Below are 22,426 nucleotides of genomic sequence, written 5' to 3'. Positions count from 1 at the left end.
AGCTAATTTAATAATGAAAAATACAGTTATTTAGTTCAGATCATTATGAAAAATAACACAGATAGAGTAAAAGTAAAATTATTTAACACGACAGAAACTCTTATTGGATGCACACCAAAAGAATTTATTACAGAGAAAAAAGAGGTAACTCCTAACATTTTTTTAAAAATAAATTAGAAACACAAAATTTTCATATATATAAAATTAACATTTAGTTTCATTGAAACACAAAAATAATCAAAGTCTGTATTTCTAGAATTTTTGTTGATCATCAAAAATACATTTAACTTCTTTGTGAAGTAAGACGAGAAGATAAAACATGAACGAGCTCAAGGAAAAATAATTATACAAGAAATCCAGCTCCAGCCTAATGTCACAATCAATATTGATGATGAAGACACAACTCTAGAGTTGCTCAGGAAAAAAGATAAAGGTGGAGAATGACTGATCTTAACTCAATAAAAAAATAAAACAAAACGAATAAAAGATTTATTTTTCGAATATTTTATAGAATAACTTAATTTTTTGAGTAAAACCAAGAATCTTTAGAAAGGATTTTCATGAACTCTTTTAAATATTTTTATATGGTTATGTGGATGTTTTTATCATATAAAATATATTAGAGTTAGCATTAATCTTTAGTCAGTGATTTTTTCTGAAGTCTATCAATTAATTAGCAACAAACTTTATATTCTCTTTAATTTTATTTTAGCCCACTTTTAATTAATCATCTTGGCTTTTCAGCTTTTATTATTAATCTTTCTTTTATAACACTACTTTTTTAAAGTGTTTCCTGTCAATTTAATTATCAACATAAAAATTTACATTCGGTCTAAATCACGTGAAAATACAAATTGGCTTTAGATAACATATGTTTCCTGTCAATTTAATTATCACCATAAAAATTTAAATTTGCTATATCACATTCTAACAAACATCAAAGAAAATAAATAATCACAATGTTAAAATTTAAAGGCATAAGCGAGCAAAAACGATCAAAATAGAATTGAGGAACAAATTTTAGTAAGGAAATAAATTAAAAATATTTAATTATGATATTCAACTATTTAAGCACGTGCATTACACGTGCATAAAACCTGATAATTTCTAATATACGCCAGTGAATCAGCATTCGGCATTATTCATCCCTAATGCCAATGAGGAAAAAAAACAATTTTCTGTTTTTGTTGTTAGTTTCTCAACACGAGAACAGCGGACTCGTATTCAATGTGCTTTTATTTTTTACAAGAGAATGGTACGAAGAAAATGATAAAGCTCATACAAAAGATTGCCGCAGAAGAAATCAGTAAATATAATATTTGCTCGGTTACTAACAAGGTAACAAAATTCTAGAAATTGATGCTCTCTTTTCTTCTATCATTTACAAAGATACAATTGACGCCAAAGCTCAAGTCAGTTACAGACTCCTCAACAAAGCCCAGTAATAACTAATATTAATTTGGATAACTCTAAGTTAACAAGATAAATTTATCCAACCTGTCCTTGTTCTCAAATTCAGAAGGCGAAGAACTTGCAAGAATTTTAGCAGACATCAAACCGCGGTCCAACTCAGGCCTCCACTTACAAAACATGGGAGCAACTGAACTTTACTGAACCAAGCACTGATTTTAGTAGTTGAGACATCAGATAACAAAACCTCAACACCACATGAACAAGATTATTTCCCTAGCCAAAAAAAAAAGTGTTAAAAATCACCTAATCAGTTCAGAAAAGTAGTACAAGATGCCATCTAACTCTATAACTCAGCAGATATTGAAAGCATATTGCCTACAACTAAAATAGTGTTTAAAATGCCTGTTTAGGTAATGGAACTAAGAATCTAAAATGCATGCCTGTAGCAAATACAAAAAACCAGCCTACAAATAATCCATGGTAATAAATATCAGACTACTAACTTGAGCATAGAGGACTAGTACCCAAAAGACCAACAAATTCTGAATGATCGTCACAGATGTATCGTGTTTTTCTCCTACAACAGCAGTAGCGCAAAAAATCTACCAAGTAAGGCTCAAATCAATGTTATACGTATGTTTATTTCAAACTACAAGGTTTACCAAATAGGCTACACCCAAATCTGCCCTATTTGCAGACTTACCCCCTAAATTTGCATATTGGCTGATTGACCCACTACATTCTTCGCTATTGGTTTAAAATACCCTCAACTTTCTGCAAAGTCATATTCTGGGTGTATAATCATATTCTTTTTATTAAACTGATTAACATTTTTAAATTATAATTAACCTATACCTAATTTACTTAATCAATCCATTTGATTAGTTGCGAGGCTTAGGTCGAGGTTTTGGATCTTTGGGAGAGAGAATGAGATCAATGAGGGAGGGGGCGGTGGCACCCCAGGCCTCGCCTCCACTTCCTCTCTTCTTTTGCTATGAGAGAGGGGAGGGGGTGTGGGTGCAGAGCCAATACCAGCGACAAGGACAAGAGGGGGCCAGCTTAAATTTTGGATCTGGTTGATGGGAGGTTGGTGATCGGTGGGGAAGGGGCAATGGCATCCAAGGTTGCTGATAGCGGATCGCGGCGCGTCGCGGCGAGGTACCGCTAAGGCTATATCGGGCTATTGCGACGAAATCGCGGCAAATAGCGCACAGTCAAATAGCGATCAAATTTAAATATATTTAAATATCCTAAATAATAAGAAAATTCATAAAAAAATCTAAAAATTCAATTAGTTGTAAATTTCTTGTATTATCAATAAATAACAATTAATAAGCTTGTTGTATGAATGAAACTATGAAGAAATTCAAGAAATATAGCATCATAATATGTGTGATAGCGGGTTTAGCAGGTTTAGCCGCTTTTAACAACAAAAATCCGCTTTTAACCGCGAAAATCCGCTTTTAACAGCGAAAACCCGCTTTTAACCCGCTAAAATCCGCTTTTACGCGCTATTCGAATGAATAGCGGATTTTCCCGCTTAAGCCAGACGCGAAACCCCTACGCGTAGCGCTGAAGGGCCGCGACCGCTATTCGCGCCGCTATAGCACCGCTATTGGCCGCTATTTACAACACTGGTGGCATCCACCTTTTTTTCATCATAAAAGGAGGAACTCTATCCCAAACCTCCAGCAAAACTTAACGATATTAAAATGAGGGGGGTATAAATTCCAATGTGAAAGATTTGGAGGGGTAAATTAGCAAGCATGCAATTTTTGAGGGTAAATCAGCAATACTAAGCTTCGGGTGTAAATGAAATAAATAATAATAATAAAAATAAAAACTACCAAGATTTATCCTTGATTCAAATCATTTGATTCACAGGGAAATAATGAAAAAACAAGATCTAGTTTTCCATATGATCCGAAATGATTTGCACTCTTTTCAGAATCAAGAATAATAAGGACTTCTTGCCCTTACCAAGTTTTCTTGTTCAATTCATATATTTATAGAAATGTTTATCAAACGTTTACCTTCTACAAATTTTGCCCTTACCAAAGACCTTAAAGAGGTTGCTGGAGTAAGTTTCTGCATGGGGAAAAAGGGGACCCAGAAAGACAGACATTAAAGAAACTACTGTACATCATTAGCACACGTGATTGAACAGTACACCATGCATATTGTTGTTTAACCTTCAGGCTTTACATGGTTAGTTACTAACTTAATAATTAAGTATTTATTTTTTTAATTAAAAGAGTAATATCGCCATTGCTTACCCAAATATGAACTCCTAATGAATTCTCTGCCTTACTTGATATGTTTCATTATGCAAAGCATCTACACTTTTAGATAAATTATCGTGCGCACATAGAATTTATCATACCTGCTAAGAATAAGAAACCTCACCTTTTAGCCATCATCCCCGCATGTATAGCAGAATCTTTTGGGGGATTTTTGATACACAAGCAACCACCACCCTGTGAGAAGTTGTAGAATACAGTCCAAGATGGCATCTGTTACCATGAGCAGAGAGACACTTGAGTACATCAATGATCGGGCTAATTCTGGCATCAGGCTGAAATTAAATTCCAAATGCTCTGTTATAGATGTCACCAGAGCTTGGCAGGTGGAATTTGGGTTCCTCGTTAATGGGAAAATAGTTTCCAACTCCAAATCTCTCACCCCTTAGAACCTCAGGGATCCCAATCCCATTACCAATCTGCATGTCATTCCAACCATTCCACTGGTTATTTAAAAGGCATGAGGGCTGCTGGTGTGATATCTGTGAAAATGGAGATAAACTGGGATTTTGTGCTGAAAATCTAGAAGCTGTATAAGCATCATCATGTGGTACGAATCTATCGCTAATATGATTTGGAATTCTTGGGCCGTGACTAGCAGAAATAGATTGTTGCATCAATAACTGGATTCTAGCATCACTCTCTGAAGTGGTAAATTGTTGGTGATAAGAAGACCTCGAGCCTATGCCTGCATTGTTTATTCCGAGGGGTAGCCTTCCTTTGCCCACAGCAAGAATTGCTGGATCAATAAATTCTACATCAACAGCATTGTTGGTAGAATGAGCTTGAAACTGATCTTGAAGTGGACTGCCAATTAATTGCGACTCTGTAGAACAAAAGTAACGAAGTTAGTAGTAATGCATTAGGAAATAGAGTATAAAACCTGGGTGAGTATGTTTGGGGTATCGTTTGAATGTCCGCGAGGAGGGGAAGTTAAAAAACCGAAGAAAAATAAAAAACCTGAGAATGTATTGATAGTCTGGTCATATCTGTCTTGAGAGGAAAACCCCGGAGGTGGTGCTCTATTAGGAACAGAAAATCCAGGTGGTGCAGATATTTTAAGTTTTGTGACACCTTCAACAGAGATTCAAACAATATTAGAGAGAGCAAGAAAAATCAAAATATAGCTCAATGCATATGGGCTTAACAATGTAACAATGAAAATGGATGGAAAGATTAGGTTTAATAGAAACCTAAATATAATAGGATTTCAAAAAAGCATGGTTACAAGGATGTGTATATTGTATAATGGATGCTAACAAATAAAGTAATTACATTCCGGTACACTGAAGGATGCTGTAATCACACGAGTGACCCTAGAATCTGTCTGCAAGTTAACACTTTATTATTATTATTTATATATTTATTTATTTTTTGCTGATTTGGAGTTCTTTTAGTATATTAATTAGAGTTAGAATTAGGGTTCGAATTAGCATTATGGTTAAGGTTATATCAAAAAATTACTAACTATTTCGGATTAGGGTAGAACAAACTTTAGTGGGTAATCGCCCTAATCCTAACCGCAATCCTACTCCTAAGCCTAACCAAAACCCTAACCTTAACCCTAATGCTAACCGACATTCAACAAGAACTCCAAATCAAGAAGAGAAAAAAAGAGTGTTAACTTACCGACAGATTCTAGGATCACCTGTGTAATTATAATCAGTAATATCAGAGTTAGGAATGTAAACACGCAAACTGTAGAATCAGGTGTGTAATTACACCACACGTCATGGTATTGAAATGTAACTAATCCAAAGAATAAGGACTTACAATGCAGTACAGACAGTAAGGTGCTGAAGAAAATACTAAAGTGCATTTTTAGCTCCTGCAGAACTCAGTTATTTGCTGAAGGATGATGTGAGCCATGTTTTTAAGCCCCTAATATAACATTTAAAATTGATATGAAGCTGCTTACAAGATGAACATACTTATTATAAAACTCGTTTCCACTGTTTTACGGATATACACGGACTAGTTCAGTACACAACATTCAAAAAGCTATTAGCTCTGGGAAAAGAGATATATAACTTCACCTCAAATTCTATAATAATATTTTTAGAGATCTAGACTGCATCTTAAACCCGATAAAATCATCTAAAATTTTAAAAAAATATTGTTCTCACTGTTATCTAATCGATGGCTTTTAATAGCTCGATAACCCACATCGTTCTTAGATTGTTGAGATTGCAATTGTGACTCTAGATATTGATGTCCACAAAAATGGGATCATGCGATATAAGATATTCAGATTTTTCTATGAGTTCTACCAAGGACCCAAAACTCTACAAGTGTAGTAAAGATCTTCCATATAGTGGAGCTATATAGAAAAAATGGGTTGAGAGATGGAGGAGTTTCAACTTTCACTGACTTGTTTCAACTATGAACAGTTTGGCCTTAAAATCGGTGCTGCATACTTCAGTATCAACATTATAAAATGTAAGAAAATGTTGATCCAGGTTTATTATCCAGCACGGGCTTCACAAAAAATCATACGGCAAAATTGAAACATTTGCAAGCACTAACACATGAAAATTGTAAAAATGTAAATGTTAAAATGTGAATAAGATCATAAAGAATATCAAGAAAAGAGCGTCCATATACGAGGAAGCAACAAGAATAACAAGAAAATTGCAGCATGTCAAAACAGGAAAACCAAAGAGTCAAGCAAAAAACCGAAAGGCAAGATAAGTGAATAATGATGAACATGCAGAAGCAGTTGATAAAAATTAAAAATAAAAAAGATCTTAATGCACCAAGAGAACCTTAAGTCTCCTTTTAAATTTGGGAATGTGAAAGAGGAGAACAGTGACTTTCAGTTACTAAACTACATCTCCACTTCTCATAATTGCTTTCGAAATATCCAGACAAAGGGAAAATAATTCAACAGGACTGACCTGCATTAGTATCAGAAGAGATTGTTGAGCTGCTGTTCCCAAGCGAATTGGCAGGCCCGAAGCTACTGACAGGGTAATCATTTCCAAAGCAATTTCCATAAGCTTCTTGCTTTGAGGAGACTTGTTGATGTGCAAACCCCATGTCCCTATAAGAACTGTTCGCAATGTTTGCTTGATTTTCCTGCCTTGCAAATGAAAACCTAGATTGGTTAGCGCTTTGCGACTGTTTTGCAGGCCCCTCCTGTTTATTCATTCTGGCAAGAAGTTTAGCAAAATCATTAGCGGAGGACCATGAGTTATCCCATGGATCGAAGTCCAATGACAAAATTTTCGACACAATGTTTTCCTCTTCTGTATTTACAGTTGTACTTCTCTCCATATTTGATATTTTACCAAAATCACTCGAGCCCAACTCTTTACCAATATAGCTGCCATCAGGGTCATTTGCTCCGTCAATTTTAACAAAATTGCTTGACATCTGATCCTTGTTTCCATTACAAAATAAAGATTCGCTATTCACTCTGCGCCCCATAGTTCTAGAATCTCCAACAGAAAACAATCCATCACCTACACTGCAATTGTGAGAACTGCTGATTAGATGATTTGGGACACTTGGAGAGCAAGATGGTAAATTAGTAAGCTCAGAAAGCCCATGTCTCTGATCAGCACTAGCGGCTAAAGCATCCACAAGTCCATTGCCAGATGATGATAAAGCTTGCTTCTGCTGATCCGTTCTCCAATCAGATAAATTTCCTGTTGCTTGTACATTAGGAAATACGGAAGCAGTACTTAGAGATTCTACCCCATTTTCAGGATGATGCTGATGCTGATGCTGTCTCGAATTTAAGTGTCCAAATTTTCCAACAAAGCGATCATCAGAAACTGAACTCTGCTGCTGACCAGCATTGATATGATCAATGCCAGGACAAGTATCCAAATTTACTGAAGATAACCCCAAACTTAGACTCTCTATATTTCCATTGTCGGCACTAACATGACTAAGCTTATCAGCACAAGACCTACTCAATTCATATGAACAATCTTTAGAATAAGTGGTATTTTCTGAGTATGAACTCGGTAAAGATGCAGTACCGCCTGTGTCATGGTTTTCATGTTGCGGGGAACACTGGCCAGATGAGCAACTAATGGAAACTCCAGAAGTATGAACTACATCCGGGAAAGTCTCTGATGTCACATCTGTAGTGGACGCTCTAAAGACTGCAATACTGGGCTCCTGAGTCCCTGTAGACCTAAATCTGTCATCATTGTCTACAATCTGCCTTTCTTCCGTCATGTTTAATGTCAAATCTGTGTCATCATCCCATGCAGAATGACGAGGTTCATCCAAGATGACTTCTGGTGTGTCGGAAACAAATGCTGCATTAGTGCATCTCACAGTTATTGTGTTCCTAAATCTGCCAGTAGTATGCATTGTATGTTTTCCATCAGGTAACTTCACTGTCGTTATGTCATCATCCCATGCAGAATCAGAACTATGGTCAACATCCAGAGTGGTCCCCGATGATTCATCAACTACTTTTATTAGATGATCCCTCTCACTGCCATGTTTTAAGGGTTCCGAGACACTATATCTACCATTTATGTGGACCGCATGCCTCCCTTCAGGTATTTTTGAAGCAATAACTGAATTGTCATTCCATGCAGAATTTTGTTTTGTGCTCAAAAGCATTGAAGAACTAGATGAATTATTAAGGACTTCTATCTTCTGGCTAAGCGGGTTTTGGGAGCTTGCAATATTTGAAGACGGTGACCGACTATTTGAAGCACGCAATCCCCTGAAAATCACAACTTAGAAGAAGCAAAGACATCGAGAAACAAACAGAATATTGAGAAGCATACCATGAAGCAGCTGCCGGCAGAACAGTAGACCTAGTACCACTTATGTCAATAGGAGCGCTCTTAACCTGGTTTGCGGTACTCTGGTGAGCAGACAAATAACAAAATATTCATGAGACGTAATCAAGCTGTTTATGGTAATAAAGGTAATAGAAAGCCATCGATTTTCAGGTGCTCAAGAATGAGCACTGATCAAAGCAGGCACCCGTTTCCAAGAAGAGCATGGCCTTACATTGAAGGGCTTTGTAGACGGTCTAGTAGAAAATGCCCCATTAGAGTATAAATCATCTATTGGAGGTGGCAAGACATTTCCAGCACGTGGCAACAAAATAGTTGACGGGATTTGTGGAACCCGACTCCTGTAGGAACAAATAACTATTAAAAGAATTCACCCCCATAATAAAATAATGTAGAGAAAAAAAGTTGTGCATTCAACAGCAGATATTTCAAAAAGAAAAGGTGAGAGCGCATCATGCATATGGGAAACAGTGCAAAAGAGAATTAGATATCTGACTATACAAACAAAAGGTGACTTGATGATGGGAATGACAAAGCAGAAATTTTGATTTTGACCAACTAAATACATAATAAAACACACAGGATTGTGAAATGAAGGGACATTGATCTCAACCAAGTGCTAAAAGAACAATACTGACAATTTTTTGGGTGTCTGTACAGATGAAAATACCTGGTGTAAGCTGATATAATCTCATCTTTAGTGAAGCTGTCCTCATGGCTACCTATATCGTGCAAATATAAACAATCCGGATTGCTGCAGGTCTGGAACAGAGGAATCATATCAAAGTGGAATCATGAAATTGAACATTTTGTTATTACTTACAATGAGTAAAAAGACATTCACTCAACAATTTATTTGCCCATACCATATTTCTCAACCATGTGTAGCAATACTTTGTAGTGCCAAAACATGCTCTGCAATGATAAATGTAACATCACTGAATTGATAACAAGGTAACAAATATTGCATATGGAATATAGGCTGCAAACCTACCTCAAAGGTTTACCTTCTAAAACAAAGTTGTGAGTAGCTTGAATACATCGAACAGCCTCCTCCTCTCTAGCATAAGTTATGTACCTATGGAAGCCATAGCAGTTAGATTGCTAATTGCAATAATTTAAGTGTTAAAACTTTGTGCAAGAAACATAAACTAGATGCTTCCTACTAAGCCCCATGATGCACATGTGACCACCTTGACAATTACTTGAGGATAAACAATTACATATTCTACATTTGCAAGTGAAACTGTTTACTAACCCGGGCTGGGCAAATATCATTGCCCTTTCCCTTCTGCTAAGTAGGCATTTTACAAAGTAAGTCTTTCAGTTGGACTCATGGAGATGAAAAAGAATAATGTGTCCTTCAGTCATCCATTGTCAACTTAGTCAACTGTCTATATCCAGATCCCAGATAAACATGAAACCTAACTTGAGGTGAATTACATGTATTTTCCTCGTTTGTTCCCTACCTTAGCCGCTACTCAACACCTAGATAAGCCATCAAACAGTCAAATCAGCAAGCCACTCTTCTATCACGAGTTGGAATACTCTATCCCTAGTTATTGGATCAACATTCTACATGAAAAGAATAAAGAATCAACATTCTGTTTAAAATGTGATCATTCTTCACTTTCTTGACAGTAAGCTTCCTTGGTATTCCCAATAACACGCCTTTTTAAAATAATGTATAGCCAAGAAATTATCATTTTTAACTACAACAAGCATATAGAAATTTTAAAACTGAAGATACCAGCGGCCCTGACTATATACTTTCACAAATCAATCAAAGCAGAAACAAGTATGCACCAAAGTAACCCGAACAAGTGAGAAAAATGTCGGACGTTTATGGAATCAATTCAGATGCTTTATGAGCTTTCCAAAAAAAAAATCGTAAATGGTTTTCTCGAAAACATCTTTCTTCGTACTAGTGGAAGAACAATTGGACACAAAGTGCAATACTCTTTTGTTTTAAATATTCCATAGCCAATCAGTGACAGAAACATTGACAGGCTACTAGATTATACAGATACCTCAGTATCAGTATGAAGGATCAAATCTAATTCTAATCCAAATCTGTTTTTTATTCCTTTCTTTTTTTCCATTTTGAAAATATGGATTTATGGCATCAACTTGCTTAATAAGGAGGTGTTTGGCAAACAGAAAGTTAATTGGAAGTGTGGAAGTCACTTTTTTTTCACAAAAACAGAAGTGCATCCACATCAGCATGCAAGTATTCAAGTGAAATACGATGTTTGTTTGCAATTTGAAAACAACAAAATTTTGAAACTAGAAAAGTTTAGATTATGAGGCACTGTCATTTTATTAATTAACTTAAGAAACTTATACTACAATTTCAACAATTGTTACAAAATAAAATATGTTAGTAAAGAGTGGTCCCCACTTTTCCACTTTAAGAAGCCAGCATGACGCAAAAGAAAACAACAATGAGAAACAACTTCTGTGTCTATCCATAAGATGCTTAAGAACGTAGAAGCAAAATAAATCAAAAGGGTTCAAAGACTTTGATACATCGGATGTTTTCTTTAAGTGAACTCGCATACACAAATACTAAATACTTAGTAGCAGAACATTCTTTACAGAAGTCAAACTTACACGTTAAATGTGTTATTACTAGCCACTTGCTGAGGAGTTGTCCCAGCCTGGCGTGAAACTGAAACCTTTAAAACTTTCCCATACTGGCCAAAGTATTCTTTACGCTCAAGAACCTGTCCGAACCATTTTACCTATATTAGTGAAATATCAAAATGAAGTACCAAATTGACCTTACTTGGTCAAAGAATAGGAAAAACCATAATCAATGATACATACGCTTTCATCAGCTAAATTAGAAGGCATTCCCATTATGTATACAAGATTTCTCTGCACCACACGGACACTACTAAGATGCTTCCTATCCTCTATGGCTGATGAAGATTTATTCTTTGCCTTTTGGGGCTTCTGCTTTTTCTCTGCACTTATTTCAGCCACCATCCTATTCACATATGCAAATTTTAACAATGAATACGATGGTTAGTTTTGCACAAGGACAAAGCAAACCACAGACCTTTTACAGTTGGCAGACATTCCAACAATTCTTTGCTTATCATATGTTGTGCGACATGCTGGACATCGCCCATCTGATCCTTCTTTTTCAGCCATTTCCATTATATGATGCCAACACCATACACATATCTATTAAAGAAAACATGGATAAATTGGTTAGACACTTCTGATCACAGTGACATACGCATGCATCCATAGACATCAAACTATACTTTGTATTAACAGGAAAAGTAGTCAGCATAGATATGTTAATAAAGAAATGATGGATCAGGCTAAAGTCCTCCTCCGAAGATTAGAAATAATTTTTTTCTGACAATATATAAAGCACACTACTACACAATGTTACATTAAACGCTGGGCGCTCCTGGGCGCCGGACTTGGCGCCCAGCGCTTAGACGCCTAGGCGGGCGCCTAAGCGGTTTCTGGGCGGTTTTTTTCTTCTGGGCGGTTTTTCTTTTTTTAATTGTGATACTTGAAGATAAATATATATACTCAATCAACAATGCATAAATACAAAAATACCAACACAACACATATGCTATCCAAAGTATAATAGTCAATCAAAGATGCATACATACTAAATGACAAGGCATATAATATCCAATAACTAGAAGTTTATGTCCCAAAATATCCAATAACTACAATGACCATTAACTGTACTTTCATTCGTTATTGCTCCAACTGCAAAAATTGCAACTAATTATTGTTCTATTTTGTAGGTCAAAAACTGCAACTTCATTCATTATTGTTGCAAATCCAAATGTAGGGAGCATGAATATTATAGTTTCAGCACTCAACTCAATACAGATACACAATTATTGCATGTACAGTTGTAAGCTTTGAGCAAATGCAGAGAATGAATATGACAAAGATAAATGTAAGGAGCATAAGCCTGTTGTGGACCGTGGTGATGCATATTCTGTTGTACACTCGGATACTTTTTCATTTGAAATAGGAAAATTAAACTTAAACAATTGAACAAATAAACTTAACAATTAAACTAAATATGGTATAAATATATTAAGTTAACATGTAATAAATTATAAATGCATATGACAGTCATAGGCGGCTAGGAACAGTTAATTTCCTTAAGCTTGAAACAACAAATCTCAACTTCACTAGCCTGCTAAACTGAACAACATATAATAAAAAATCCTCACAAGTAATAAGAATCTACCAAACATGAAACATCAGCGGATTAAACACAGATTTTACCTTTCCAATCAACACAGATTTCTCTTAAACACATATTTCAAATGATCAGCAGATTAAACCCACAAGTAAGCAACCCAATAAAAATTATCAACCAAATCTGCTTAAGAGCACAGGCGAACGGAAAGTCCAACACGAGTTTGAAGTCGTGTTTTACTAAATGATCAGCGGATTAAACCAAAACCCAAGTTTGAAGTCGTGTTTTATTTACAGGCTGAAGATGAGAACGAAAGTCCAGCTCGAGGATGAGAACGACCGCTCGAAGATGAGCTCGAAGTTGGAGATGAGAACGATGAGCTCGAAGATGAGCTCAAAGTTGAAGACGAGCTCGAAATTCCAGCACGAGGTTGAAGACGAGCTCGAAAGTCCAGCACGAGGTCGAAGACGAAGCTCCAGCACGAGGTTGAAGACGAAGCTACAGCTCGAAAGTCCAGCTCGAAAGTCCAGCTCGAGGTCGAAATTCCAGCACGAGGTTGAAGATGAGCTCGAAACTCCAGCACGAGATCGAAGGCGATTTTTTCTTTTTGCTGGCGGCGTCGGTGAATCTGTAAAAGAGATTTAGGGCTTGTTTCGGTTTTGGGTTTTGGGTTTTGGTTTTGGGTTTTGGTTTTGGGTTCGGGTTCTTGGGAGCGCCCAGGGATTTTTTTGGGCTGGATTTTGTGAGGCGGCCCGTGTAATCGGCCCGCTTAGCCCTGGGCGGCCGCCTAGGCGCTCGCAGCGCCTAATCGCGGCCGCCCAGGGCATTTTTGCACGCTCTGGGCACCGCCTCCGCCTAGGCGGGCGCCTAGGCGGCCGCCCAGAGCGTGTTTTACAACACTGACTACATGAGCAAACAAAACATGTGTACTTCATCTATAAAGCATAGTAACCCAGAGTATGGAAGTACATTTAATTTTTTGAGGCAAAGAGGAGACATTTTGAGCTTCATGCTTCATTTCAACAATTACCTTAAACATGTCCAACTTACTCCATTCTAGATTTAAAAAAAATACAAAATAAAAAAAGTATCAAAATGATTTTTTGCTAGCTTTTACATTAAAAAAAATAGAAAGCAATCATAAGCTAGATACTAGAAAATGAAATTTTATTTCATTGCAATTTTTTTACGATGTCAAAACTTTCCCCTCGCAATTTTATACTAAAAAAGGAACAGTAAACATTTATAAGCTAGATCTAGAAACTGAAAAAAATTATATTTTCATTGCAATTTATATTAATTTTATTTATTAATCTATGTGATGTGAAACAAAATTATTTTCTTCTTTTCTAGTAAGCTTTCATATTTTGCAATTGCTACTTCTACATCATTCCAAGCTTATTTATCAGATAGACCTTTTGAAGTGTCATAAGTTGATATCGATAGAGTAAGTATTTTTTTTATTTGTAAGATTTTGAAAATTAACTAAGAACATTGCCCACAGTACTTGACTGTAATTTTTTTTGGAAGGAGTAGAAGAATAAGCTCCTTTTGTTTTAATAAATATTAGCATTTCATCAAAATATATATATTAGCAAGATTTTCCCATATTTTTTTTAAAAAGGATAAAACATTATTATTACATTTTTATATTTGCACTTTTTCCAAAATATTCAAATACTTTTAACTTTTAAATATTATAATAATCATAATGAAATAAATTTATGGCATGAAAATTTTTAATCTTAAAGGATCCACATGAAAATTGTTTATTTCATACTATGTAGATGAGGAATGAACAAGGACATGTATATCAAATAACAATTTCTTAAGGGCTTAAATTAAAAAATGTGTTAAAATTGAACTAGGAAATGAAGACCCCGCACTTTGCCATTGAGTGAACAAGTTAATCCAAACTTCTTGGTACCCATGGTTGGTTTTTTATATAATAGTATGGATTTTAAAATGAATGGGCACTGTAACTTTCAAAGAAATGTCATTTGTACCTCATATCCACATTTGCATGGCTTCAATTGTTGGTCAGTAAGGTCCATCTCTTCCGCACATAAAGGGCAGGTCCTATCTCCATCATCACTCATGGTCGTCCTTCAAAATTAATAAAAAACATAGTAAATCACAAGCAATTAGCAACCAACCCACAGTATCAAACGGGCCACAAATGTCACACATTCTTGTCCTCGCAAAACAGGGAAGAAGTAAAACAAACAGTACTAATCTCCAAGAAGTTAAGAATCAATCACTGCTAACAAAAAAATAACAGCATTCATTGAAGACATCGGATCTATTTTTTAAAATAACCTAATTTATCAGAATTGACAACTAAAACACTAAAGTCTACTTATTTACAACCTAATCATCAACATCACATGAGTATATTTTTCAGATGCCAAATCCTTCTCCATCTTTCAATACTCTAAATGAAACCCCAAAAGAACTAACTTTCCAACATCCTAATCTCTAATTCCGGATCCAAATAATAACCATGCATATATTAAATTAATGGTCAGATCTGTTATGAATCGATGACTGATGTAATACAGAGAACAAAGTTGCTGAAAGATGATGAATCTATTTTAAATAGCAGAATTCAAAGAACTGACAATTAAAACACTAAATTTGAAATCATTTACAACTTATACATTAGCCTCGTATTAATATATTTCATCAAATATAAAAGCTATCAATCCTTCCAAAGACCAGATGAAACCCTAAAAGACCTAAGTTTTTCCAACAGACTAATCTGTAATTCCTGACTCAAAAGAATTCATTTTCCCGCCGTAATAATTAAAAAGTCCATTTTCATCAACAACAAAGATAGATAGGGTCAACAGGAGGGGATTTGGGCTGAATTGGGCAATGGAAAAGAGATGAGAGAGGACTTACATCTGATAACCAACACACAATGTACAAAAGAGCCAAAAGGTGCAAACATATGTCACACATTATTGTTTTTACATAAAACAAAGCAGACATGTCAATCGTCGGGACCATGCATATCCTTAATTAATTCTTGAAAAGCTAAGAATGAATCATTGTAAAGCAAGAAAACAAAATTACTAAAAGATGCCAAGTCAAGTTTAAGTAACCCAATTCTCAGAAATAACAGCTCAAACATTAAATTCTAGCCATTCACATTTATTCATCAACCTCATCCAAGTACATTTCATTAGACACCAAATCAGTCCATATCTTTCCAAAAATAACATTAGGAACCCCAATGGACTAATCTTTCCCAACGACTTGATCTCTAATCCCTGATTCAAATTAAAAATATGTGCACATTGAACTATTAATCGATCGGCTAAAGTAAACTACTGAAAGATGTCAAATCTATCCCAGACAACCTATGTTTTATTCATTTGCAGCTCAACCATCAAAGGGTCAGATTAGTATTTTACCAAACGATAAAGTACTAGTTTTTTTAATCTCTAATTCCCGATTCAAATAAGAACCAAGATCCAATAACAAGATCCATCTCCCAGCTATAAAAACAACAAATACAACACTAAGACGTAAATATAACCTTTTTTGTGCAGAATGACTAAAAAAAGAAGAAACAAATAACTTGAACATGCAATTAACCTAATTTCTCACAACTAACAACTAAACCACTGAATTTCAGACACCAAATCTATTCAAATTCTTCCAAAAACGACCTAATTTTTTTTCCCGGCGGCCTAGTCTCCAATTCTCGATTCAAACAAGAACCATGATCCAATCACAAGATCCATTAATCCACAACAAAATCAACGATAACCGGTCAAAAATCGAGAACAAGGCCAGATCCGATCACCGAGAGGATAATTGAGCTAGATGAACCAATCATATACATAAGCAATCGATCGAAGAGAGATGAGAGAGGACTTACATTGGCGAATCGATCGATTCGAGTTCGAGAAAGCGCTGAGGATCCAGAGAAGGGATTGAAGAGGGAATGAAAATTTGGGGACGAGAACGAAAACCAAACCCTTTTCTTTTTTTTCTTCTTTTTTTTTTAACTTTTTTGGCTATGGATTGTTTTGGTTGCTGTGGGCGCTTCAGGAGTCGCGGTCAATTAAATAATCGCACAGTTGGATACAGCCCTCCTTAGTTGAATTACAGTTTTAGCCTTTTTGTGTAAAGGCCCAGCCCATGATTGGCCCAAATTCTGGATTTTGGTTTGTTATAGTTGTAGTTAATGTTTCAATTATTCTTTGACTATAGTTATATTCAGTTATGAACAGAATATTCATACATATCATTTTTAACGAATATTATATTTCTTCTGCAATAACTAAAAAGAAGGCTAAATATCATAGAACCCCCTTTAGCTTTGGATGATTACCAAATAACCCCATAACTTTGGAAACACCATAAAACTCTCCTTCAACTTTGGGAATTACCAAAAAAACACTTTACCTTTGAGATATTTTCAAAAATAACCTTCTTAAAGCGACACTTTTTAGGGTTTTCTGTAAATTTCAAAGTTAAAGGGGATTCTCTGATAATCCATGTACTTCACTTTTAAGTCACAAGTTAGTTTTTAATTTTGCAGTGATTATTAGTTGTCAAATGCCAATTATCTTAAAGATTAGAGACATAATCTTTAATGGAGGTTATGTCCCAAACACCCCAAAAGGTATACATAAACTATCCAAAGATAATTTATGTATAAATTGACAATCAAAGACGGTTTCTGTATAAGGATTTTATTTTAAAGGTTGTTCCAGGGGGAAAAAATAAAAAAACATATATTTATAGTGAAGGTTTAATTACAAACATACCCTAAGGTGTAACCCAGTTGCAAAGAAACTTAATGTAATTCTATTTATTGCAAATAGACCCCTTATAGTTATACTTGTTACAAATAGCCCCCCAGTGATATTGGCCCAACCCTTAATGGACTCTTTTCCCTCTTTTAAAAGTTAAAAAAGAGCAAATTGAGTACGTGTGCTTACCAATAAAACTATAAGGAGACTATCCGCCTCCTCAAATACTTGTAACAATTTAGAGAGTAAAAAAATTCACTCTGGGTCTTTTCGCGACACGTAGAACTACAAATGTGTCTATTCGAAATAAATGGAACTACATGAGGCCTTTTTACTACAACAAATGTTTGCAATTAACCCTATAATGAATTACTACTAACTCCATCCTCAAGGTGGTGATCCACAATAATCAATTTTCTGCGGGGCCAGCCTCAAAACCGTACCTTCCCCCTTTAACACGCCCCGCCACTTTTTTTTAACTTTTTTTCTCAAGAGCGGGAAAAGAGAGGAAAAAACCTCCCTCGAGGGAAAAAAATAATAATAAAATGTCGAACAAATTAATTAGTGAAATGAATCTACCTCAATCGATCGCCAACATCTTCGCTGCTCGCAACATTTTAACCGCCAAGGTAATTATAATCAAATTCAAACCAAATCCTTTGCATTTTAGGTTTCCCCAAATCTTAGGGCTTTTTTTTGGTCGAACTTTTAGGACGCCCTCTCTCTGCCAGAGATCGATCTGATGTCTCTACTCGATGTCGGTCTTAAGGAAGTGAATCTAGCCATTGCAAGGATCAGCGAGGTCGCTTGCCCTCCGTATCAAACTGTGAGACATTTCGTTTTGTGTTGAAACCCTAGTTTGTTGTTTTTTGGTATGTATATTCTTGATTGATGCAATCAGATTTTTTTCTCTCCCTTTTTGGGGAAATGTATAGGCGTTTAGTCTGATGGAGGATCGAGTAAGGAAAGAGGCATTTGGTGGCCATTTGTCGACGAGCTTGGTGGGTCTTGATAATGTTTTGTGTGGTGGGATCCCATTCGGGGTTCTTACGGAGTTAGTTGGGCCTTCGGGAATTGGTAAAACACAGGTAAGCTTTCAAAGTATTTATTTTTGGTTACTTTTGTGCATATATTTGTCGTAAAATTTTAGAAATGGGATTTTTATTAAGTGTACCTTCCTCTTCTACTGCACCAAAGCTCCGAAATTGTGTTGAGGATTGAGGGTGTAATAACATTAAACTCTAACATGCCCATTCCAGGCTGAGTTCCCCTTTTACGGGCAGAAACGTGGAGCCACAAAACACAATCTTTTTTAATATGCATTTAGGCTAGTATAATTTAAAAATGAGTTGCTCTTAGACCATATTAAAGGTCCTTCTGTAGCATCAAAACACCGGAGTTTCTGTGCAATATTGTTATCATAACTTCAGAGTTTTTGGGATAGGGAAGTGACATCAACGGTTTTATCTTTGGGCTCGAACTCATAGGTAGGGGCGTGCAAACAGTTGGTTTCGACTATTTTTTGGCAAACCAAACCCAACCGAATTAGATTCAAAACCAGACCAAACAAAATCAAGTCGTTTTGGTGCGATTTGTTTGGTTTAGCCATAGACATGTCATGTTAGGAAATTTTTCGCTATAAGACAACACTTACTCTTTCAAACCTCTCGGTCAGCTCATATTCCAAGTTGAAGAGCAATCTCGTCGAAACAACTACTTTACAAACTAAAATCACACTTTAATTATCTAAGATATATAAGAATATTAGTCTAGACTATCTTTTTACCTACAAAGATAGTTGAGTTTTTAGACAATTATGTAGAGATTGGTCGATCTGGTTATTTTGGTTTCAAAATTTTCAAAACTGAACTGATCCGAAGTTATTAGCTAACCGAACGGCCGAAATGGTTTGGTCGGTTTATTGCACTGAATAGCGCTCACCTGTACAGCTGTACTCATAGGTTTCATTGTTTGGTATTGTTGGAGGGCTAAGGTTTTGATCAAAATTTAAAGGGTGCTTCTTGAGATTGTTATGGTTCTTTACCATGTTTGCAAAACCGTGGTCTAGATTAGTTGTTAAAATTCTTAGTTTGCAGATGTTTCTGCTAAAGTCAGAATAGTGATAGCAACAATTTTAAGTTATATGGTTAACTAACAAATATAACTTCAAAGACAATGTTGAGCCTAGTATGACACCTTCGAATTAGATTTAGTAGTGAATATTATAAACGGGAGACTCGATGTATCTTATCATTTGAAGCGGATGCTATAGAAGATGAACACAATTGGTGTAGCCAAAGGTAACCAAGTTTTTGGCACATACTTCGTTATTGGATGTGGCATTAACTCATTGTCAGTGTTACCTAATTTTCTCTGGACCCTCTAAGCTGCAATCCAGTTCGTGTTACAGATTCATGATGCATTCATGGTCTGGATCATCAATCAATGACCCAAAAATAAATTAAGAGAACTGCTGAGTGATAGAACTCATTTATAATGTATTTACCTTTATTATTTAGCATTTCCTTCGTAGACTTGTTTTACGGCTTTTGAGACCATATGACTTGAGAATTTGAAGTTCAAACCTTTACTGTCGATGCAATTAGAACAGAAGTCATGTATTTTTAAGTAAATTAGCTTGCTTTGTATTGTGTCTTTTGAAATTATAATAACATAATATTTAATTCTATATATCTTCAAATATATGTATATGTATATGTGTGTCTCTCTCTCTCTCTCTATATGTATATATATATATGTTCACACAAGACTGCAGTTCAAGGTGAAACCAAGGATGTCAAACCTGCCATGCATCTACACTGTGCAATAACATGTTTCACCATCTTAACAATATCTCTTTAGTAGAATCAAACAATAAATGTATGTACAAAACAGGCAATGAAAGTAATAATGAAATGAACATGATTAACTGAAGAGATATCCAATAATATAATCATGTCCCAAATAAAACAAAATAAAATACAACTGATACTGGAATAAATATAAAATGTCTCGATACACAGAGTCAACTGAAAAGTACATAAGCTCTCTCAGCTCTCAAAATGAAATGCAAATCTAATAATCAACTAAAAACAAAACTAAACATCTGTGAAGCAGAAACTAGTAAAAATAACTGACGACAACTATGCTGAAAGTCTGTTAACCTGCGGCTCTCCGAAGCTCTGCTCCGCTGTCTGAAAAAAAAAGTAAAATCAACAACGTAAGAGCGCTAGCAAGATCATCTTTATCCGTCCCCAGGGGGAGGGTTACTAAGTATGATGGAGGCTCTACTTATAAGTGCATAGTCTACCTAGATCATTTTATCCTGTACTATATGGAATTTATGTTTAGAAAATTACAACACAAGATTGGTATGTCGAGCGAAATAATCCAAACAAGAAAACCCTCCTGTATATATCATGTGTCTCAAGTCGTAAATTTCTAAATATAAATTCCAACTAAGAAATAATAAGAGAAAGCAAATACAGGAATATCACATCAACCATCTCTAAAAAATATCATTCAACTCCTCATACTTTCCTTAATAGGAAAAAAAATACTAATACACTATCCCGTGTAACTAAGTTGTGAAATACCTTCACAATAGATCACATTGAAAGGATGTCAATAATCGACTACACTTAGGTTATATATCATCAAATTTATCAAATCGTCCTTTGGAATTCAACTCATCGCATCCCCGTGCGGACCGATAAATAGATATATCAACTCATCGCACTCTCATACGGATCGATAAATAGGTATATCAATATCTGCGCATAACCATGCGGACCGATAAATAGGTTCAACAACCTCTGTGCACGCTCATGCGGACCAAAAGTACATAAATGAGTGAAGTCCATCGCGGTCTCATTGCGGTCCTAACTAACGCACCCAGAGTGTAATCCATCCGCGGTTTCATTGCAGGACCCAACTAACCCCACCTAACCGTTCGTAATTAACTAATTATAATGAACTATAATAGTCGTTATTCGTAACGATTGCAAACTATTTGTCTATTCCGAACAATGGATTTGTATGTACTAAATCTTCATACGTATACCCCCAAAATATGCGTAAATATCCACATATAACTTGCATTACACGCTCGCACAACGAACCCACGTGCAAGGAACTAAAATCACAAATTTGAACCTGATCAGTCGACCGATAGAAAGCTTTAGTCGACTGATCGGATCGCTCACAGAAACAAGGCACACACGAGCCCGTTAGTCGACTGATGACCTCCCGTCAGTCGACTGACGATAACATTAGTCGACTGATGTGACTGAAAATGTACAGATCAGAGTTTTCATGTGTTTTCCTTCAAAGCTCGGGTTTTTATTAACTTATATAAATAAAACTTGATTCAATACTCATGATTACTTAACCAGGGGTCTGTTTAAACAAGATGAAATCAATATGAACTCATGGATCTAAGGTTTAACATGCAAATTAACTAAATTCATTGAAATCAATATGAACTCATGGATCTAAGGTTTAACATGCAAATTAACTAAATTCATGTTTATTTTGACAAATTAGTGCATATATAAGGTTTAACATGCAAATTAACTAAATTCATGTTTATTTTGACAAATTAGTGCATATAAACCAAAATTTAACTGTAATTAACATATTAAGATTAACTCTAATGATCATGATCATATAAACACGAACATTTCTGACTTACTCTACTGTTCTATGCATGGATTTAAGATATCACATCACAAATTAGGTTCTAACACATTAGATTAACCCTAAATATGAAAATATCACGTAAAACTTTATTTTTAAACTAAGGAAAATGTTTGGATAGAGGTGATCTTGCCTTATCATATGTACAACCCTCTGAAACAATCAGGAAATGACCCCCCGTCGCCAAAAGCCGCAAATCTCGTCTTTTCCTCGCTTCTCGCCTCACAAGACTCCCAAAATTCTCAAAATATGAATAGGGTTTGAGAGAGAGAAAGAGGGGCT

The 22,426-nt window shown here is 35.5% G+C and overlaps 2 protein-coding genes across 7 annotated transcripts in view; one reads left to right on the top strand and one right to left on the bottom strand.

Moving 5' to 3' along the window:
- Positions 1,289–16,728, bottom strand: LOC109842835. Of its 3 annotated transcripts, none has more exons than XM_020411737.1 (14): positions 16,567–16,728; positions 14,684–14,783; positions 11,550–11,677; positions 11,315–11,477; positions 11,099–11,211; positions 9,480–9,563; positions 9,352–9,400; positions 9,156–9,247; positions 8,700–8,826; positions 8,471–8,550; positions 6,611–8,406; positions 4,674–4,787; positions 3,797–4,539; positions 1,289–1,686 (listed from the first exon to the last, which is right to left on the bottom strand). In XM_020411737.1, coding segments are annotated over exons 1-13 (3,393 nt in total). In that variant the 5' UTR covers positions 16,569–16,728; the 3' UTR covers positions 1,289–1,686; positions 3,797–3,994. The 3 variants fall into 3 exon arrangements, with proteins under 3 accessions (XP_020267326.1, XP_020267325.1, XP_020267327.1); XM_020411736.1 differs by having other exon boundaries at positions 3,820–4,539; XM_020411738.1 differs by lacking the exons at positions 11,315–11,477; positions 11,550–11,677; positions 14,684–14,783; positions 16,567–16,728 and having other exon boundaries at positions 3,820–4,539; positions 9,493–9,563.
- Positions 17,934–22,426, top strand: part of LOC109842868 (DNA repair protein RAD51 homolog 2) — a 33,525-nt gene continuing 29,032 nt past the window's right edge. For 3 of the 4 annotated variants that reach the window (XR_002247420.1, XR_002247421.1, XM_020411774.1), the window contains exons 1-3: positions 17,934–18,075; positions 18,159–18,272; positions 18,382–18,534. Coding sequence is in view for 2 of the 4 variants with exons in the window: in XM_020411774.1 (XP_020267363.1) it covers positions 17,992–18,075; positions 18,159–18,272; positions 18,382–18,534 (351 nt within the window). In the remaining 2 variants the exon portion in view is untranslated. The remainder of the gene's footprint in view (positions 18,076–18,158; positions 18,273–18,381; positions 18,535–22,426) is intronic. The other variant, XM_020411775.1, reaches the window with a different exon arrangement.

The sequence above is a fragment of the Asparagus officinalis genome, chromosome 5 (genome assembly GCF_001876935.1).
Source record: "Asparagus officinalis chromosome 5, Aspof.V1, whole genome shotgun sequence".
Taxonomy (NCBI): Eukaryota; Viridiplantae; Streptophyta; class Magnoliopsida; order Asparagales; family Asparagaceae; genus Asparagus; species Asparagus officinalis.
Note: the sequence above shows the minus strand (reverse complement) of the source record. Positions and strands in the feature narration are given on the sequence as shown.

Bases quoted from the DNA above. Each gene is read 5' to 3' on its own strand.
- LOC109842835 (XM_020411737.1), bottom strand. The intron at 11,678-14,683 runs GTACAAATGACA...TTTCTTTAATAG, and splicing joins CATGCAAATGTGGATATGAG to ATATGTGTATGGTGTTGGCA. The intron at 9,248-9,351 runs GTATGGGCAAAT...CCTCTGTTCCAG, and splicing joins ACACATGGTTGAGAAATATG to ACCTGCAGCAATCCGGATTG.